General features: G+C 44.5%; 1 protein-coding gene across 2 annotated transcripts in view; it reads right to left on the bottom strand.

Annotated features, from left to right (window-relative positions):
- The window catches only part of pld2 (phospholipase D2), a 22,298-nt gene extending 6,292 nt beyond the window's left edge, over positions 1-16,006 (bottom strand). Inside the window, exons 1-21 of one of the 2 annotated variants that reach the window (XM_062536389.1) lie at positions 15,354-16,006; positions 11,290-11,438; positions 10,770-10,897; positions 9,967-10,109; positions 9,603-9,693; positions 8,857-8,922; positions 8,609-8,667; positions 7,189-7,438; positions 6,612-6,751; positions 6,357-6,440; positions 6,102-6,180; positions 4,919-5,029; positions 4,141-4,338; positions 3,404-3,569; positions 2,902-3,020; positions 2,610-2,720; positions 2,204-2,308; positions 1,684-1,772; positions 1,036-1,149; positions 844-893; positions 457-594 (exon numbers count right to left, since the gene is read on the bottom strand). In XM_062536389.1, coding sequence (XP_062392373.1) covers positions 457-594; positions 844-893; positions 1,036-1,149; positions 1,684-1,772; positions 2,204-2,308; positions 2,610-2,720; positions 2,902-3,020; positions 3,404-3,569; positions 4,141-4,338; positions 4,919-5,029; positions 6,102-6,180; positions 6,357-6,440; positions 6,612-6,751; positions 7,189-7,438; positions 8,609-8,667; positions 8,857-8,922; positions 9,603-9,693; positions 9,967-10,109; positions 10,770-10,897; positions 11,290-11,392 — 2,344 coding nt within the window. In that variant the 5' untranslated portion in view covers positions 11,393-11,438; positions 15,354-16,006. Of the gene's footprint in view, positions 1-456; positions 595-843; positions 894-1,035; positions 1,150-1,683; positions 1,773-2,203; positions 2,309-2,609; positions 2,721-2,901; positions 3,021-3,403; positions 3,570-4,140; positions 4,339-4,918; positions 5,030-6,101; positions 6,181-6,356; positions 6,441-6,611; positions 6,752-7,188; positions 7,439-8,608; positions 8,668-8,856; positions 8,923-9,602; positions 9,694-9,966; positions 10,110-10,769; positions 10,898-11,289; positions 11,439-15,353 lie in introns of those variants that run through there. The other variant, XM_062536390.1, reaches the window with a different exon arrangement.
- Positions 16,007-16,354: the final 348 nt, after the last annotated feature.

Genomic DNA, 16,354 nt, shown 5'->3' with positions numbered 1-16,354 from the left:
TAGTACGGTTATTACACAAAGGAGTAAGAGGAGATGGAAGAACTGAAACACTAAGCTAAAATATATTCTCAGTCCGTCATACCAGATGGCTTAATCCAGGATGGCTTAATCCAATATATTTATGATTAACAAGTGACCCAGAGGTACATGATATTATTTTTTTATGACAATATTTCCGAGAAAAGCATCTTCTACAGTTAAGGCATACAAAAAGATAGAATCATTTCTCCCTCACTGATATCATATGAAAATATGTAACAAAGATTATACAGCTCTGTTCAAACATCAGTGGATGCTGAAGTTGTTGTTTGCTTGCTATGGTTGTTTTCTAGCTTGTTATGGGCGGAACATCTCACTGCCCAAGTCCAGAGTCAGCTCAAGTCAAGTGCTAACGACAGTGACTCATTTTCATGGACGGTTTGTTTGGCACTCTGACTGCCCATCCAAGTGACTCACCGATAATGTAGCGGCGGTCATCGGCGATCAGGGCCTTGCTGTGGACATAGACGAGCTCAGTGACCGGAGACTGACACAGCGTGTCATTCTGGCGCAGGCCACAGAGAGAGATGTACTCCGTCCACTCGCCCTTCTGCACTGTGGGTGGGGGGCACTGACCATTAGGACTTTACACTGACCGACATACACTGAACATGCTGTTCATGACCACAGAGTTTCCACCATTAACCCAAACCATCATACTGATACAGAAAGGAAACAGTAGAAATTCATTCCTCCAAAAGTTTAAAGACTGGGAATGGATGATGAGTGGATACAAAAGCACAAAGGGAAAACAGACACAGCGAAAAGCACCATAAAAACACCATAAAAGATGAAACCAATTACTTTGTTCTTTCAGCCTGTGCAGGATGGAACATTCTCCACGGTTCATGGTCCTGAAAAACAAACGGTGGAGCTTTTAATTACTAAATGAAACCTGAGACTCTGTGTGTGTGTGTGTGTTAGTGTGTGTGTCTGTGTGTGTGTATGTGTGTGTGTCTCTGTGTGTGTGTGTGTGTAAAGCTTTTTTTAGTGCACCTGTATGTAAAATGCAGTATGGCCTGGATAGAGTTGCCTCCGCCCTGGGTAATGTCTCCTTCAAAACCTGGTAGGATGGGCACCACCACAAACACCCGATACTTCTTCTGCTCTCTAATGGAGCAAACACACACACACACACACACACACACACACACACCAACGCAACACACACAACACACGCAACACACGCAACACACACACACACACACAACACACACACACACACACAACACACACACACACACACACACACAAACACACACACACACACAGTGAAAGACATAATATGAGTTACCACCACAGGCATTGCGAGAAGACGGCAAACACTCAGCAGGATGACTCATTGACTGTTATGAAAGGCTTGGCCACTAATGTGGGTCTGATCAAATCTGGGCTGGATCAGAATGAAAGATACACTCATGCCATCTGATAGACACAAACACAACCATTCAAACGTGAAAAAAGATAGATGAACCAATTAATGCCGCCTACAAACACAAACATACAGTACACACCCAAGCACACCATCAATATACTCCCACATAAACACACAGCTTTCAACTAACAGATCTGACAGAGAATGCCGCCACTAGTAGGACAGAGAATCAAGAGGAGGTAGCCATGGGAAAAAAAAAAAACACGTACTTGTGCGCACGAAGGATCCGCTCAACGATGGCGTCACCTATGCCATTATGTACACTCTTTCCGTCCGCACAGCTGATGAAAAACTGATTCTGTGGATTGAAAAGAAATATTAGTACCACATAGGTTGCATACATTAGGTAAAGAACAAGTATGCAGATTCACTGGCGGGCTGCCAAAGTGCTTTTTCAAGTAAGTGCGGTAGGAGTGGGCTTGATCCTGTTCAGCAGAGCACCACAAATGCATTAAGAAATAGCACACATGGCCTCCAATGTGCCGAACGACAATTATGTAGACCTAGAAGACTGAGGGCCCTACTACAGAGAATACGGATTCAAAGTCCATAGCAGCATCATAAATGCCCAACAAATCAAAAATATAATTTTCACACAATTGGATGAAAATGTTTACAAAATGTTAAGACAGATATTCTAAACATGCAGCCTGGCATGTCCCTCATTGAATTAACCAGGTGAGTAAGTGCTGCCACTGTGGCTGTGTGCGTCCATGCTGTGAGCAATACCTCGATGTAGATGAAGTGCTGGCTGTTCTTGATGGTGTCCACGTACGCGTTCATGATGGAGCACTCACAGGCCCCAACTGACCAGCGGTCTGCCGAGCGAAGCACCTGCGGGCAGTTTCAACACTTTTCAATACAGCTTAGCCCCCAATCTTCACTCCCCATTTAAAACCCCATAGAGTCTTTAAAGAAAGCCTCTTGAAGGGATATTAAAGTGTGTGTGTGTGTGTGTGTTCATGTGATCATAAAGGGATGGTGTGTGTGTGTGTGTGTGTGTGTGTGTGTGTGTGTGTGTGTGTGTGTGTGTGTGTGTGTGTGTGTGTGTGTGTGTGTGTGTGTGTGTGTGTGTGTGTGTGTGTGTGTGTGTGTGTGCGTGCGTGTGTGTGCGTGTGTGCGTGTGTGCACACACCTGCACTGAGGCTCTGCCTGATCCGGGCACTGTAAAAGGCAGACTCTCAGCAGTGCAGTGGGACTTTGGCAGCAGGTAAGGGTAGAAGTCATCCTTATGCTTATTAAATATCTGAAATATAATGTAGACAGACCAAGGCACAAAACCATTACAGCCAAATGAAAACATGTTTCATATCACTTTTATAACTCAATCTATAGCTGCTGGATCAATGATGTGTTATCGATGTCTGGAACCACGGATGAAATCTATGATTTCATATAGAGTTGCGTTGAGATGTGCGTCTTTGAACCTTGGTGAAGTTCCAGCGCTGGATGAAGTGGCGTGCCAGGTCTCGGGCGGCCTTTCCGTGATGCGCAGCGGCCAGGTCACGCCAAGGCACGCGGGGCACCTGGTTCCGATCGATGTGGTCTGTTCAGACAAAGAGTGAACACATCTCCAAATGACTAATTGTAATGAGCTCAACCGGTCACTGAGTCGTACTGTATTCATGTAAAAGCATTTAGCAAGTGTGTGTGTGGGTGTGCGCTCTCTCGCTTTGTGTGTGTGCATGTGAGTGTGTGCACTGTATGTGTACGTGTGTGTGAGTGTGTGCATTGTGTGTGTGAGTGTGTGCATTGTATGTGTGCGTGTGTGTGTGTACTGTATGTGTGCGCTCTCTCGCTCTTGCTCTGTGTGTGTGTCTGTGTGTGTGTGTGTGTGTGTGTGTGTGTGTGTGTGTGTGTGTGTGTGTGTGCGTGTGTGCGTGTGTGCGTGTGTGCGTGTGTGCGTGTGTTCCTGTGTCCCAAAATTACCATCAAAAGGGCAGTCCAGCTGGGTCCAGTCCTTCTTGTAGAAGTTGCTGTAGTCTTTGCCAAGCCAATAGCATGTGTTCTGTTTCAGGTCCAGCTCCCCCTCGGGCACCGGCTCGGGCTCTTCTGCGAGAGGAGCGGCCGACTCGTCAGTCCCATCCGCATCCGCCTGAGAGGAATTAGGGCACGGAGGAGAGCAAGACAACAGAGAGGCAAATAAACAACAGTGTACAATCAGATCAGAGATTTGATCAATGTACATACAGTCATTTCCTGTGTACTAGCCGCAGGACAGTGTTTCATGCAAGCTAAAATAAACAAAACCATATTAATACCATATTAATACCATATTATCTGCCCCTGTGTGTTACTCATAGCTGAAGAGATGTTGCAAAACCAATGTATAATCCGCAGCTAGTAGTCGGGAAATTACGGTGTATTGAAACAGATCATCCCCCATTTGAGAAAATATACTGTTACTGTAATACTACAATCCTCAAGTTCAGGGTGGCCAGGTAATTAATTTCGCTCTGATCTTGTAAAGCTGCTCATTTATATTCACTTTGATTAATCACATCGGCACTGATTTTACTCAAACTACAAAAGCATTTTTTTGGCGAATTCATTTGCTTTAGCTTAACAGCTACCTGAGATTTGGCTATTTTGGTCCATTGAGATTTAACGTTAAGTATGCATTTCTGTTGTAAAGTAGCACGAGCGTGTTTCATGCCTCTCCTCACCTCGGGTCCGCCATCTGTCTCGTCATAGGCTACCGGTGGAGAGTGCAGATCCGTCAGCCTATAGCAACTGTCGTCCCATCTCCCGAAGCAAAGGTCAATCCCACCCATGAAGGCGACTGATTGGTCGATGGCCACCATCTTCTCGTGATGAGCCCACAGGAACACCACGGAAGCCACGTGGTCTGGATGCCTCAGCACCTACAGTAGGCGACAGTAATAGCAAACAAAAGCTGAAAATATATTTTCGACTACAATTTTTTCGCCCGGTGTGGTCCTCCATTTCTTTCCTTGAGTACCCACACACACACACACACACACACACACACACACACACACACACACACACACACACACACACACACACACACACACACACACACACACACACACACACACACACACACACACACACACACACACACACACACACACACACACACACACACACACACACACACACACACATCTTTAGGAGGCTCTGAAGTATCTCTACATTTACACTGGCAGCTCATGCCAAGAGCCTCCAAGGCTGTGCTGCACTGCCATCTGATGTTCACAGCACTGCATAGGTGCTATCGACAAACATGATGGACAGTCATTACATACAGGACAAAATAAATCTGACATGTAACACACACACACACAACACACACAACACACACAACACACACAACACACACACACACCACACACACCACACACAAACACACACACACACACACACACACACACAACACACACAACACACACAACACACACAACACACACACACACACACCTTGATGTTCGGATGCAAGCTCATCAGGGTTCTTTTGCTGTAGAAACTGTTGATAGCCAAGGCCAGTTCCACCTCTTTGTACAGCAGCACGCACACTTTCACCCCTTGCTCCTACAAGCATACAGAGAGGCAAATAATGAGACAGAAAGAGGTTTTGCATCATTACAGTTTAAATTATGAGAGCACTGAAATAATGAAACTGATATTAAAACGTATTGCCACAGTTATCATACAGTATACCAGTATGAATAGGAATAGGAAAACTATAAGATACAATTTGTAAACATCACAGACAGGTCACATCATCAACATGACTAACTAAATACAGAGTTTTCTAATACAAAAGCCTGTTGCTTAATTATTCAGGTTGGTGCAGGATCTCCTTTCACCTGTGCACACGTGATCTCTAGGAGGCAAACAGGAGCTCCGCAAAGAAAGTAATTTGATGCCACAGAGGATGCCACATAATGCCACCACTCTGCACGGGCAGAAACAGCCACTCCCCAACACCTCATTCAGACTAGCTGGCTGGCATCACTTGGGACAGGTCCACGGGGGGGGAGCTGCATATGTCATCGCATTACACCCCTCACTTGTTTTATTGTCCAGGGCGAGGCCATAAACTCGTGAAGGCTTTTTATATTTAATGCTGTTCAAAATGATGAATACATTTTATACTGAGACTGAAACTTGCACATCAGTGGCCATCAGAATTACAAGGACGGATTGTGTGTGTGTGTGTGTGTGGGGGGGGGTGTCGGTGTGTTTGAGTGTGTGTATGTGTGTATGTGCATCATATTTTGAGGAAAACTTGGCCTACCTGTGTCCAAAAAGAACTCAGGACACCTTAAGAAACAATGCATCAAAAGCTAGAAGGAGTCGATACGGCGAAGGTCTACTGAAGGTGCTATGTATGGAGTTGTCAATCAATACTGGTCAAACTGGCTAATGCGCTCATTTTTATCCACTGCCTTTAAAGCAATGTAAAGACCTTAACAAATGTGGCTACCAGCAGAACTGAAAAATTGAGACAGGGAGAGTAGAGGGAGATATGAAGACCTTAAGGCTAGCGAAACTAATCCTCTATTCTGTGGTCTACCTGCGGCCTCTTCTGAACAAGGAGAAGTTGCGAGCGAATGCGACAATGTGAGAGCGTGAGGTGTGACAGGCCGGTCTGTCTTACTGCTTTGCGCTTGAGGATGGTGTCCAGGCGCCAGTAGTCATCAGTGGCAGGCCGCTTCAGGAAGACCTCTGGACTGAGCCTGGAGAGACACAACCGAAAAATTAACAAAATGGAGAGCTGAACACCAGGAAATGAGTGCATAAGCCGAGCAGGATGTTCCCTTACGAACCCAAAGTACCAATAAAACGCTTGTTATTGAGGCGAGTTCCTTATAACGTCACCATGGAAACAACCACCACGGCAGATACTCCTTACCACCAGTCAGTGATGAAGATCTCCTCCTTCGCCTGTTCCAGGGCATCTGCTAGATCGGAAAAGTACTGGCTCCCATTCACATACCTGTGACGCAATGAAAGACACAAAATCACAGCCATTGAGGAAAAGAGTTTTTGACTTGAGAATTGAGTTATAAGTGAACATGATCAGGAAGTGTCTGAAGTGTATGATGAATATCTGTTGATATGTGCGGTGATATCAAATGTAGGCTGTAGCACGTGAGCATGTCCGTACCACTTGGTGAGTGTGTTGGAGCGCGGCGGGGCGAAACTCTGGAAGCGATGCAGCTGCAGGAAGTCACTGGCCTCTGACAGGCGTTTGATCTCATGGCTCCACCACTGGGCCTGTCTGTATGTGTTGCACTTAATGACCAGCTTCCTGGATACCACACAAACATAATGCTCAGTTAGAACCAACGGAGATGTTATTTTTAGACAACAATCATGGCATTCCAGAGGTTTTTTTTGTTTTGTTTTTACAATTTTGCTGAACTATTGGCTGTGTTGTAGTTTTTTACATTCCTGTCAAAAACTGTGATGAGAAGTACTTCGCGAAAACACAGGAAGACAGCAAATCATGCATTAGGATTTGAAAGGGCGATCAATAAAAGATAAGGTCAGATGATCCATCATCTGGTACATAGCAGACCAAACCAAACTATGGGCCATTAGTGAGACACACCACAGTGTTTTGCATTCTGCGTCTTGCAAAGTGCACGTGCACTCAGCCATCTGAGCCATCTTTGTGAACAACACCAAAACGTTTCTTTTCAGTCCGTTTCAAAGCGGTCGTCTGTGCCCCGGGGCGGTACTTGCCGGGTGAAGGTCTCGATGCACACGCCGTGCTGGGTCTCTGTGTAGGCGCTGCCCACGTTCACCTTCAGCTCGGGGTCGAACAGGAGCACGAAAGAGATGACCCCCGAGTCACGCTTCATGTAGAGGAGGAAGGAGTCCTTGACCACCAGCCAGCGGCGCGACCAACGCAGGCAGACTTGGTGATGACCGATGCAGTTCAGGCCCTGGATCCGGTGACCTCCTGACCTTTTGTGAATGAAGCCCTCCCTGTGTTGGCAGAGCAGAAACAACACCAGCATGGGGACTAAGCAAGCACAATGCTGAGGGGATCTAGGCATACATAGGGTTAGAGCAGAACCTCTCTCTCACACACACACATATCACAGACAAATACCATACATATAACAACTAATATAATACACAACTAACTATAAACATAATCAAACAGAAAGAACAAAAGGACTCATATGGAGCTATTAATAGCTGCAGATCCATAATCTAACTTGATAAGTGTATTAAAGTCGCTCATGTTATCGAAGGGGGAATTCCTTAGCTTGGTAACAAAGAGCTGATTCTTTCCATTATGCTGCTGTCATGGATGACTAGCGCATTGCTCCTGGATGGCCTGACTCCAAATGGGCCATACAGTATCTAAACACGGACCATGAGGGGACCTAATGAAAGATAGCCCATTCAGACAGATAAGGAGGTCGAGCAAAGAGGAATTTTAAGTGCCGCTGCAATGTGTCCCTTCATTGTGGATGCAATATTGTTAGCAGAGGAGCTCCCGAGCCAACCAAACAAAAAGGAACTGTGGTAACATAACCCTGCTGACTCTCTCCTGGGCGATGGACCACAGAGATATCTCATGGGTGACTGCACACGTGTTTGTGTTTGTGTGTGTGTGTGTGTGTGTGTTTATTCCCTGAAACTTCTCTCTCGAAAAAAAAAGACACGCCAATTATGATGGAGAGGACTTCATATCTAAAAACATATAATTCCTCTGGCTAGACTGTGATTAGCTACTTTGAGGGGTCTTTGTTCTACCACAAGAACATTTGCATAGATTCAGGAAATGGAAACAACCCCAACCTAATGTCATCTGGGGGTCAACCAGGGAGTTTAAATGCAAAATGTGACCTTTTTTCCTTTTCTTAGAAAACATATAAGTTTGGTCTAGCACTCTCAAAAACAAACCTAAGAGACTGAGTGAAGCCTGCTCCTACCATACAAATTATCGGTCAACCAGGGAGCTCATAGAACCAAGCTATCTGACAGTCCTGGTACTTAGTGTAGAGAAAGCGGATTTTTAACAGACAAATTTAACATAAGTAATTGTAACAACGGGGATATTTCAACAAGACTGACAAGTTAATATACACAAACGCACACACAGAATACACACTAACGCACTCACTCACAAACACAATTACTTACAGTCCTTTAAGTCCAAGATCTTTGACAAAGGACAGTTGGCTGACAGCGAGAAACTCCAACTGCAGAAAATGAAAACAGACATTTAACATACAGCTCTGAGTGAAAACGTACAGACTGATTGCATATGCATGTGTGTGTGTGTGTGTGTGTGTGTGTGTGTGTGTGTGTGTGTGTGTGTGTGTGTGTGTCTGGGGGGTGGGCGGGTGAAGAGTCCGTGTGTCGACTGTCGACATACAGTATACACCTACCATGCCATGATAGTTTTTACAGAAAGTATTTTCGAGTAGGCCATTCAGATAGTCCTCCAGGTATTTCTGAAAAGCAAAACCAGAATTAGTGGACCTGAAGTCTCTACTGTGAACTATTTCCGCACTTCGCTACCACATGATACACAACCCAAGGCCACAAGAGGTCAGAAGAGGAATACTGGTCAATCTTTGCTGATGCATGTTGCTGGTGATAATAGGCTACTTGATCACACGGTACACAGCATTTCTACACACAGCAAGGCTACCACAGGGCAAACACTGTGCTGTTGATATACTGCAAAGGGCCACGCTTCCCAGATTTGTTAAGAAGCTCTTAGGTGCTAAGAACTTCTTAGGAGCGTTCTTAGAACGTGGCCATGGACTGTACACTGGTAAAATACTACATCCTGCTATGGATGGGTCCTGTTGAACTCAGATGGTAAATTAGGGGCAGCCGTGGCCTACTGGTTAGGGCTTGGGGCTTGTAACCTGAGGGTTGCCAGTTCGATCCCCGACCAGTCCACGGCTGAAGTGCCCTTGAGCAAGGCACCTAACCCCTCACTGCTCCCCGAGCGCCGCTGGTTGGGCAGGCAGCTCACTGCTCTGGGTTAGTGTGTGATTCACCTCACTATGTGTTCACTGTGTGTTGTGTGTGTTCACTAATTTGGTTAAATTGGGTTAAATGCAGCGAAATGAATTTCCCTCACGGGATCAAAAAAGTATATTTTCTATTCTATTTCATTTACAGGTTTGCTGGAGGCCCTCCTCCTCTCTGTTCCGTGTAGTGTGGGCATCTCCTCGGTCATGTTCTCCAGCTGTTGCCTCTGAATCGCAAACCTTGAATAAGACAACGAATGACAACAACAACATGTGGTCAGATACTGTTGTGACATGTACAGTATGTACCAGACGTGCAACATGGAGGTGAAGATAAGGAAGACAACAGCATGCAGAAGCACAATCAAAACCCTGGACTCAAATGGGTGTGGCGTGAGAAAGATCCTGCTGACAGCTGGATTTTACTATGAATTTGCATGTGTGTGTGTGTGTGTGTGTGTGTGTGTGTGTGTGTGTGTGGTACGTAAATGAGGGCGTGTACACATTACTCACCGTCCCAGGGGTAAGAACTGCAGCATCATCTTGTACTTGTAGAGGTCTCGGTGGAGTTCCTGGAAGTGTTTGTACTTTCTCTTGACCGTCCATGTGAAGTCCCCGTGGCTCAGCTTGACCGTGTACAGGGTGCACACACGTACCTGGTCCATGACACACACACTCATTTACTTTAAATGATTTAAAACATACGCAATCATTTCACAAAATCTTCACTTTATAGGCCGTTGTCAAAACCATCCTAAAATGCTGTTGGCACGTGGATAGCCCAACATATAGAACAATTTCCATTTAAAAAAATACCTGGGTGCATGTATACAGGGATCAAATCATTAGGCAAAAGATGACACAACACATTTACTTCAATAATAAAACAAGAGGTTAGCTTGGCTCAATCTTTAAAGATTGAACATTAGTCTGGGGAATCTGCTCTGTATTTTCTACTCTTCAAGAGGCGTGATCAATTGGCATAGTTCAAATGACTCTGTACGCATTGGATAGTCCTTCAACCAATCAGACTAAGGATCCAGGTGTGCCAGGTGGATAAGCCAGTTTGTGATTGGTCCACGCAGGTTTGTAACGGAAGCAGGACAGAAAAATGTGGAGGTTTCCAGCCTGAGCTGCAGGGCGAAATCCAATCACCCGCAGATGTGGCTGGGTTTACTGTACTTAGTCTAGCAAGAGGTAACTGTGCTTATATAACATAGTTGTTCCCGTACTGCATTCTTTAGCATTGACTTTGGAGTTTGGACACATAGCCACAATCAGCATGAATGTGTGTGTGTGCAGATATACATACATACCTTGGAGCGTGTGGTGTATCTCTCTGTATTGTCGACCCTGCATATGATGGGGTTGCCCTGCAGTAGAGGGGACACATCTCCCTCCTTTAGGGAGGGCAGGTAATGAATGGCCAGAAAAGGGCGCAATTCTGGGTGGGAAGGGAAGGGGGGTGCAGACGTCAGCGAAACAAGCTACCATCAACACTGCATGTCATGTCACAACATGTCTGGCATCCCTACTGGCTCTCTGGTGAATGCTACAAGACAGACATCCTGATCTTGGAGATGACCACACAGTATGTCAATATTGTATGACAATAAAAGGCATTCCCTTTCTAGTTGAAATTGGTAAGCTTGCATAACTGATTGCATCCCATTTTCTAAAGGCATGCAACATTGCTGTTATGCTCACTTTAAACTGTATGAATTTGTAAAGTGTGTGTGCATGTATGTATGCAAGAGTGAAAGTGAGAGTAAGAGTGACAGAGAGAGAGAAAGAGTGAGAGAGTGAGAGAGAAAGAGAAAAAGGGGGTGTTCTCACCACTGTTGTTCTTTATAGACTCAAGTTGTTCCTCTGACAGCTGCTTGGAGCAATCTTGGGAACGCAGCCATCTCAAAGCGGACGGCTCCCCCGGGTCTGCCATGGTATGCGCTGAGACTCCACCCTCAGCCCTTCACAAGTGCACACACCTTGCATACAAAACAGATGGAGAAAGAAGGACAAATTAATTAAACAGACGGAGAAAGGACACACCATTCTAGGAACACAGTTCTACCTAACTTCTAACTGGAGAGGCTACTCGGCCTAGAGCTACACAGTCCCTAGGTTTTTTTTTCCTGTTTGCATTTGCGTAAACTCTAGGAACTCTGAGATTACTTAACACACATTAATAGCCCCATTGTTACATGAGCCGTAAAGTAATGAAATGGACAGCATTGCTAGTTACTAGATACCGTATTGAGGTTCATTGATTTGCCCTCTCATCTGTCAAGACGGCATTCGTATGGCGTGAGAGTAGTTCGTCTCTGCAACCTTCTCGTGCAGTTTTTATGTTAAGCATATTCAAACAAAAGCTGAATTAATTTGATTTGTTTTAATGGTGCTTCTGCTGCCTTGGCATTCTCATCAGTAATGGCTCCTATGCATCGGAGAAAGACAGAGACTTCTAATGAGGAGACACAGCACTCAGATAATCCTCCATAGAAATGCACGGGGTGCCTCTCATTCGTCTTTTTATCTGTCCTCCCTTCCTTCCTCGGTCCTCGTTCCCACTGATCTAGATAAAGAATGATGGGGCGGGACCAATGGGGTTGTCCATCCAGTTTTCATTATAGGTCTGTGGGAATGAGCCTAAAGGACCGAGCATCGAGGATCAAGGAGGGATGTTGAGAGGCACCCATGGTGTTAGTTTGAAATGCCAATATGGCAGTTGTCTACACATATCCCACCTCTTCCTGAATGCCTTACCATTCACTCGATTGGGTATATAGATGCCTGATAACTGCCCAAAGTGTGTTTCCAAGATGGCCACCAAATGGAGGGGACTTGCCTAAAAGGACTTTGGAAAAGACCCCACCCCAAAGTAGGAGCTCATAGTGATAGGAACTGAAGTTCCATGCTGACCAAATGTGCAAAAAGGGGTTCTAGGAACTTAAAAAAATCCCTCAGTGTAAAAGGGCCTTACCAAAACAGAGCCTTTAGAACACTGTTTCCTTCTGGTCTGTTTGGTGTTCTGACAATATAATTTTTGCAAGACCTTCTGCAAAATGTCTTTTTGAGTGCAGACTTCTGTAATAAACAGGTAATCTCTGGAAAGCAGAATAAAGACCAGCGTGTAGCTGTGGTTAGACTAAAGGGAAATCAATCTGAGCTTTTCATGAAGATGGCTGAGGTCATCTTGTGGGGTGAATAAACAAGCCTGAAACCAGATGGAGTGGGACGACCCTTTGGGAGATCACCGAGCCTTGCCTCACCACGCCGTGCTGAACTAACACAAATGAAAGACAAGTTCCCTGCCGGATCTATTTTTTCTCTGGATTGCTTAAACTCAACAAGGGGCTCTGTGCGGCTCACAGAGCCCCTTGTCTGGTGCAGAGAATGACCGCTCTCAATACAGAGGACCTCCTCAACTCTGGGGAAATTAAGAGACATGGAAGTCTGTTTTGGCGACATGCTGCTTGCAACAGAGGAAGAGCATACCACCAACACAGCTGTGTATAGCCACAATACATTACAAGATATTCTAGACCTTTATCACTTCTGCATTTGTTTATGTTTCTCAGAAAAGTTTCGCCAAGCATGCATAAGATGGGGAGTGGCACTGGCATCTTGACAGTGCTGGTATTTTAGCTGAACAGGTTGAACTCAGGTTGCTCAGTACCGTGTTCAAACAGTAAATGGAAAGAAGTCTTACCTTAGAACATAAGAACCTGACTGACAACTGACCGAAGTCAGCCACTATCTTACCGGCTTTGTTATTTGTGCTGCACTTTCAGTGATAACAAAAGCACTGTCTGACCTTGATGTGGATTGTGGGATCCCATTGAAATCTACTGTACACAAGCACCACACTGCTGATTACCAAAGCACAGGCATTTTTCTTGACTGTGGGAGTATAAGCCTGTTTGTCCCACCGTGTGCACAGAGGAAGTGAGAGGAGTGAATGACCTCCACAGGCAATACTCCCAACAGCATGTGTGTACTCAGGGTCATATGATCCCAGGCAGCCAACAGGACAACTCTCTCCCAACCAAGGGCCCAGTGCATATGTTTTCATTCATGTGTTTGAAGTTGACTATGGACACATTCATTAAATAAAAAGACTGTAATGGAAAGGAGGAGCAAAGTTTAGAAAACTAGAGAGAGTATTTTGCTTTCGGTCTATAAAAAAATGGGTGCTTAATTTACAAAGTCACTTAGCAAACCAGTTAGACAAGGGAAATTAATGACCTGAGGCCGAGCTTATCCTTTCCTTGTTTCCATTTAGGATCAATGTGCCTTAAAGTATCATTAGAAATAAGATCTTTTAATTCCTTCCTTCCTTCCCTCCTTCATCATTTTAGAATTTCTGAGTATCAGGAGTAGGCTACAAGGAACATCATATTGCATAATCAGATCGCCATGCTGCAAAAATCATCTAAATCCATTGAAATAAGAAATAACAAAATAAGCAGTATAGCCAAACTTAAATGTAAACCACTATTTAAAGGTGCACTGAAACGACATAGGAAGTAAAGGTAGTATAACGTGTGTTATTTGTGGTAATACATGTTTATTGTGACATACGTGTATGTCAAGCTGCATCGAAGTCCTGGTTGATGCCCTTCAGAGCTAAAGAAAATAGATCAGCAGAAAGCCAAGGTGATGCTCTGTGTGTGTGTGTGTGTGTGTGTGTGTGTGTGTGTGTGTGTGTGTGTGTGTGTGTGCACGTGTGTATAAAGGCACAGCAACTGCCTATGCTCACTGCTGCCATGGGAACCATGTTCCAGGTGCAACAGTACCCAGGGAGCAAGACAGACTGGAGGAGAGCAGGCTATGGGAGCTGTGGTGTTGACGAGAGAAGGGAAGGCTATATGCATGAAAGACTGATGCATGCAACGTCTCTATTTTATTCTTTTTGAGATCAAATATTTGCTGTGGTTGAGAAAAAAAACATACACCTGTGATTTATTTCAGATTTTTTTGGAGAGGGTCACTTTCCAAATGTAGCTGAAATTGGGTGATTTGACACGGAATGACCCAAAATAAGTTTGCAGTTTGACATCTAGCATGCATGATGACTCATAAATAGAAAGGACAGCTTGCATGCGAGAGGAGAATGCCAGTGCAACAGAGAGGTGGCACGCACACAGGAAGAGGGTTAAAGCGGATCTTTGATTCATAATTCTTAGGCTATTCAGAGGCTCTAACTCTGACATAACATTTTCTGTAACATGAGGAAATTGCATTGCCTCAAGTTGCCAAATTAATTCCCAGCACTGATTGCTGCGTTTAGAGAAGTCGAGGAGTGAAGATAAGTGAATGAAACGTTTCATTTCGAGTTGTCCTCAGGTTACAAAATGGACTTTATTGATTTGTGAAGAAGATGCATGACGTTTTACTTACTGATGTATGTGAAGCAGGCAGAGGATGGATCACTAGCTATAACCTATTCCAGAATCACGGTCGTGTATTGTTCTAAAGTTTTCCAAGAACTAAAACACCCTAATTATAGCCTAACTTAGGACATAACGAATTTTGAAAATTGTACGCTATGGCAAAAGAAAAACTCCCAACGGCAGTGAAAGGATTAGATAGGAAACTGTTATTTTATAGTCTACTAGGCAATTAACATTCTTGTCACGGACTACCTTGTCAGAAAGGTAGGCCTACAATCAAAACTAAAATAGGCTAGGCTACTTGTAACAAAGTTACAAGGTGTAGCCTTGATCGTTGCAAATGTAAATATACATACATTTAGCTGGGATTCAAAGCCTCGAAAAACGATTAGGCTACCAATAAAATAATTCAAAGAATTGTTCACAAAGCAATTCAATCGACGGCAAAATTGTCGTGACCAACACAGAATGCATTCTGGAAAATTCTATGAAACTGTAGCCACTTACTTAAAAAGGCTGGCAACCATTTGCATTGCAACAAAGTTTCCCGTTTTAGTTATCCGTTGTTGAAAATTGTTTTGGGGCAACTTGTGGATTTCCCCCATCAGTCCTCCGCCCAACAGATTTACGACAGTCAGGGGTAGGGTAGGATACTTTTCAATGCGTCCGAAAGGGGCTGAAAGCTTCCCTTACCGTAATTCCCTGAATAGCATCCGGTCAATTCTTTTTTTTTTTAGTTCATTCAGTCATTTACAGATAAAACAGATGTAATGTGAAGGACTGCCAACGTTTCCGAGGTGTTTCCACTACTTCTCTTAGTAGCCTATAACAGGCTATGACGAATGTGAGTAAGGGCGTTCTCCGCCAAGTTGTTCGGATTTTTTTTTTCCATTCACAGTCATCGAATGAGATCTAAATGCGTACAATAGTTCAACTATTTTCAAACGTCTCCCGACTAGCTGTCTCGTGGGAAAAAATCCTTGAGCTACACCAAGTCTCCAGTGATGCGTCTTGTTTGCTAGGCTAGACTAGGCTACCTCCCGCGTGCAAGTCTGTATCAGTCATCATCATGCGTGGTGTGAGGTAGGTAGACAGGGAGACATTAGCATTCTATGAAAGATTTCTAAAATAGATCAGGTTAGTTTGGCACGGTTATCTGAGTGTGGCGTAAAGTCGTAGGCTATCGAAATGAATACGCACACACGCACACGCACACGCACACGCACACACACACATGGTCTATCACACAAATTCACAGCCAGAATAACTTGGACTAAAAAGAAAGCAACACAATATAGGCCTAAAGTAACCAACAGTGGTCAAAGTGGTCACAACAACTATTGAGGTGTGAGTGCAGAGCATGTCTCAACGATGTCGGTATTGTGGGCAAGACTCAACACTTCTCAGACTGCAAAAGAGGAATGTAAAAAACATCTGCTCACTAATGCCCCCTGCAGATACAATAACACGTGCTGGGCTACATTTGGCTACATACCATTTCAGTGGCT

This window comes from Sardina pilchardus, chromosome 5 (genome assembly GCF_963854185.1).
Source record: "Sardina pilchardus chromosome 5, fSarPil1.1, whole genome shotgun sequence".
In the NCBI taxonomy this organism is placed as follows: domain Eukaryota; kingdom Metazoa; phylum Chordata; class Actinopteri; order Clupeiformes; family Clupeidae; genus Sardina; species Sardina pilchardus.
Note: the sequence above shows the minus strand (reverse complement) of the source record. Positions and strands in the feature narration are given on the sequence as shown.